This window comes from Cynara cardunculus, assembly GCF_001531365.2.
Source record: "Cynara cardunculus var. scolymus isolate 2C chromosome LG 14, CcrdV1, whole genome shotgun sequence".
Lineage (NCBI taxonomy): Eukaryota > Viridiplantae > Streptophyta > Magnoliopsida > Asterales > Asteraceae > Cynara > Cynara cardunculus.
The window spans coordinates 6,261,071-6,265,335 of record NC_037541.1 but is presented as its reverse complement, the minus strand read 5'-3'; the positions used below and the strand labels follow the sequence as shown (position 1 = coordinate 6,265,335).

The window sequence follows — 4,265 nt, the reverse complement described above, 5'->3', positions numbered from 1 at the left end:
CTCCTAATTTATCACGATTAGAACCCAATTCAAAATATAGTCGTTGGAAAATCGATGCTCAGATTTTGATCTACGGTTTGTTTATAATGACCATAAATCATGCATTCCTAAATTAAACAAGGGTTTATAATGGAGAGTAACCTTCCAAGAGACTATTCTTCGACAAATTTTGAGGCACTCATGAATCAGGCAAAGGTGTTGTTAAATCTGTCAGAACTCAAAAAGCTTTTACGTAGGGTAGAGGTCAGGTCTACATACATCTTACCCTTCTTGGACCCCACCTCCAAGTGGGATATAAATTTGGTTTGGTTTATGAAAGATGGTGAAGAAGAGGTCATTTTGTATAGTTTGAAACAAGTGAAGTATTTACATGCTTCGAGATCCAACATCTGAATAAGCATGAATGTAATGTTGACACCAGCTACAGCAAACGGATATTCCCACATGGAACGGTCACCCTCCTGCTTTCGAAGAAGATCTTGGAACGATTTCTGTAGTAAATTAAAGCAAAACATGTAACAGCATATATATATATATATAAACATTGCAAGCTGTATAACCTAATAATAATCATAAGTCACAATCTTCACATTGTTATCAATCCACATATCTAGAGATGCAAGGAAGGGGAGAGAGAGAGAGAGAGAGATTACCGGGAAATACTTGGCGAAATACAATAAGTTCTCCAATGATATAAACCCGCCACCCCTATAACAAAATTCTGAGGTATTAACAATACATAATGTCAATGGGAGCTCTCAAGAAACGACATGAAACGTGATTTACCGAAAATCAGTCGAAGGATCTTTCCCTTGCCAACCCATTTCCTTCCACTGTTCAGAAATTAGACCACAAAGTTCCTCTTCAGGAAAGGCAGCTTTCCACAATGCTCTTAGTGCTTCCTATAAACAGCAATGAATTTGGAAAATCCCAGATGAAACCCTCTTTATCTAGACCTAAATCTCAGTCATGAAGCCTCAAAAATATGTGTTTCTTGTCCTCAATCAGATGAAAGTTATCAGCAAGATTTTACCTGGTGTTCTGGAATTGAACTATCATAGGCAACGTCTAAACGCTGTTGCAGTCTTTGTAAGCAAATTTCCTGCAGAGAAATGAAGCATCAGATTCTTATATCTATACCATATTAACGAATATGTGCACCTTATTTATGGTTTAAAAGGAGAAAATGGAAATGGTTATGATTTTAAACCCAAAATATGTTTACTTTCTGCATACACCGAAAGCAAAGTCATGCTTCCATTATGCTGGATCATCATTTATAAATGAATAAGTAGCAAGGCCATGTAACTTCCACCATATTGACCTTTGGATGCACCGGCCAGATGAGAAGATTTGTGCGAAGAAGTCAATAGTTCAGCCCTCCCCCCCACCCCCCAAGGCCGTTGAAGGGTTTGCCTAAGTGTCAACTTCATTGCCCCGTGGGATTAGTCGAGGTGCACAAACTGGGGCTGTTTGATTGGTTTTCCATTGACTCATGTATGGATAAAGTTGGTTGTGTGGATTAATCTGTCCGTATAGATCGGGAAGGTTTTTTCATAGACGGAAGGAACGTTTTTTTAATTGAGAGGGACAGGTTTGGAAAAAACTAGAAGCTTACTAGATAAGCCACTTTCCATATCATTAAGCCACTACCAAAACAGTCATATATAATTGACCGAATAAGCTGTGAGTCCCATTAAGCTGCTAAGAAATAGGCCCTAGACACCCACGGTTATACAAAGGTCAATAGGAAAGATAAATGCCAGTTATGGGAGTGTTAGAAACGGATATGGGTGTGATCTTAGTTTAGAGCAGAAATCTTGTTAATGTTGCAACATTTTCTACATAATTTTCAACATCAATTCTCCCATTTCTTAACCCCCAATCCCTATCCCTTCAAAACAGCCAAAAGGATTTAGAGATTTACACACGAAAAGGAACACAACAAGGCTTAAAAGAACCTGCAAACTGGCATGATAAATGTCCTTCAAATTCGAGGAAGGGAGAGAACTATCATAAAGATGAGTAAACCATCACTGATGTACAACAACTGCAATAAATCAAAACCAAAATGAGGGAGTAGAGCAACACCCCACTGGAGTCATAGGAAGGAATTATCATTGTATTAATCCAATTAAAACCCGAAACAGAACTTTTGGCATGTTTTGTTGTTATTAGTGTTCACAAGAACAGGATCTGCTGAACGATGGTATAAATAGAGGGAGAACCAACTATGAGCATAATATTGTAAGCCATAACTCATTTGTTCAAAAAAGATATATATCAACACAATGAATCTTAATGGGTGTGACTTAACGGGTTTATAAACTGTACCTGGGCAGGGGTCAAATCAAATGATGGGCGCGAGTCACCTTCTCTTCCCTGAACACAAACACACGAGAAGCCTCTGCCAAGCCATGCTGCTGAGCCTGCCACAACCTCAGCTGCATATAAAAGGAGAAACAATATCAAAGGGTCAATGGCTCAGTGGCACCCGGGTTACCAATAGGATCCTAACCTCCTTAGCCCTACCGAAGGTTAGAAGTGTGTGTGAGTTTTGTCGTATATACATATTATACACTTCAAAAAAAACAGTGGTCAAAGCAAAGTTCCTAAGTCTCACAGAAATCATGGCTCAAAAAAGCCTACAGCTGACAAGTATTTCAACTATGAACACCAAGCATTTCATGATTAATGCTATAGCCAACAAGCATTTTGCAAAATTGAATGAAGCTTCCATAATTCACTTCTTCAAGCCCCAGTAATATGTCATAAACAAGTTCCCAATTGACCTTGTGGAAAGTAATTACAATCTATTGTCTTAATCAACTTTCCATCTCAACCTTATCAATTAAGCCCAATCATCTGAACTCAATTGGACATATAACAATTTCCACAGATTAACTCCGAATATGGTATGAGAAATATACCTGAAGCTGTATTACAAGTGCTGCTTCTATCAAGACCATGTGAAATCCTTCTAACTGCAACAAATGATCCACCTCCTTCTCTATCCTCCATTTCGAGCAAGTAACACACACTTAGTTCACCTCTAATTCCACCATTACCGACCACAAACAAAAGCACAGAACTTGGCAACAAACTGCCAAATTAAAAACAAATTAACCTTGAATAAAAACCCACATCAAGAAATAAAGCCGATCACCCCTTCCGCCATGAAAATGGTAAAAAAATCAAGAACCAATACATAAAGAAGGCTTACCAAGTGATTCTTGAGGGGAAATGTGGTACTTGTAAAGGGTTTTTACTGGATCTAAATTTCTACCAGGAAAACACTGAAAATGGAACTAAAATCAAGCTCGTTTTCTATCTTTGATCATTTTGTTTTATGTATATATATATATACATATATATACACAGGAAGAAAGAGAGACTTGTTTTATATATATATATACAGGAAGAAAGAGAGACTTGGTTGTCGTTTCTCTCACTACTTTCTCTCTCTACATCTATCTCTTGAAGATCAAAAAGTTTTATGTGTATGTATATACATATATTATATATATATATAGAGAGAGAGAGAGAGAGAGAGAGAGAGAGAGTTGTACATGTTCTTTGTTCGTGTGTTGGTGGCCATCTCGTCTGTTAGGAAGAGAGTGGGAGCGAAGGTTTTGAGGTACGGAGATTACAACTTCAAAAAGAGAATATATTTTAAATTTTATTTAATAATACTGATTTTAGTATTTAGCATATGGTTTTTCTCATCATCTGCCGTAAAAATACTTACTATTATTATTATTTGGCTTATAAAACAACATTCATGAACTACACAATGATCAAGCTTGACCAAAACGAGTTCAAATTAGAAATAAGGTTTTGCTTTATGGATCCTTCTTAAAGGTTATCGATTCGAGTCTCTTTGAGATGAATCGAGATACAAACAAGCTGGTTCGGACACCCATGGATAACAAAAAAATGTGCATGTTTTGTAAACTAGTTTAGGTTGTGGTCCACCGGTTAAAAAATTCTCATATTCTCGCGGTTCGAATCCAGACGTTGTTAAAATCTTTGTGATCGTGGAGGTTCACCTGTGATAAAACTCCATGTCTGTCACGGTCGTCTGGGTGATTAATTAGGAGTTGTTTACTAAACATTTTTACCTTCATAAGCGCTTATTAGTTCATTTACCTTACTGGATGAACATAATAAGAATTGAGAATCTTACTCGTTAATAGAAAATGCAAGGATCAAAAATCTTACCCGGTAAGTGAGGGTGATGACTCTTACCTGATAAAAGCTTACTG

General features: G+C 37.1%; 1 protein-coding gene across 1 annotated transcript in view; it reads right to left on the bottom strand.

Annotated features, from left to right (window-relative positions):
- LOC112526653 (ELMO domain-containing protein C-like) overlaps positions 1-3,587 on the bottom strand; it is a 5,839-nt gene extending 2,252 nt beyond the window's left edge. Inside the window, exons 1-8 of the mRNA XM_025137028.1 lie at positions 3,570-3,587; positions 3,224-3,296; positions 2,931-3,103; positions 2,335-2,444; positions 1,034-1,102; positions 787-902; positions 654-708; positions 371-491 (exon numbers count right to left, since the gene is read on the bottom strand). Coding sequence (XP_024992796.1) covers positions 371-491; positions 654-708; positions 787-902; positions 1,034-1,102; positions 2,335-2,444; positions 2,931-3,021 — 562 coding nt within the window. The 5' untranslated portion in view covers positions 3,022-3,103; positions 3,224-3,296; positions 3,570-3,587. The remainder of the gene's footprint in view (positions 1-370; positions 492-653; positions 709-786; positions 903-1,033; positions 1,103-2,334; positions 2,445-2,930; positions 3,104-3,223; positions 3,297-3,569) is intronic.
- Between the last annotated feature and the right edge of the window lie 678 nt (positions 3,588-4,265).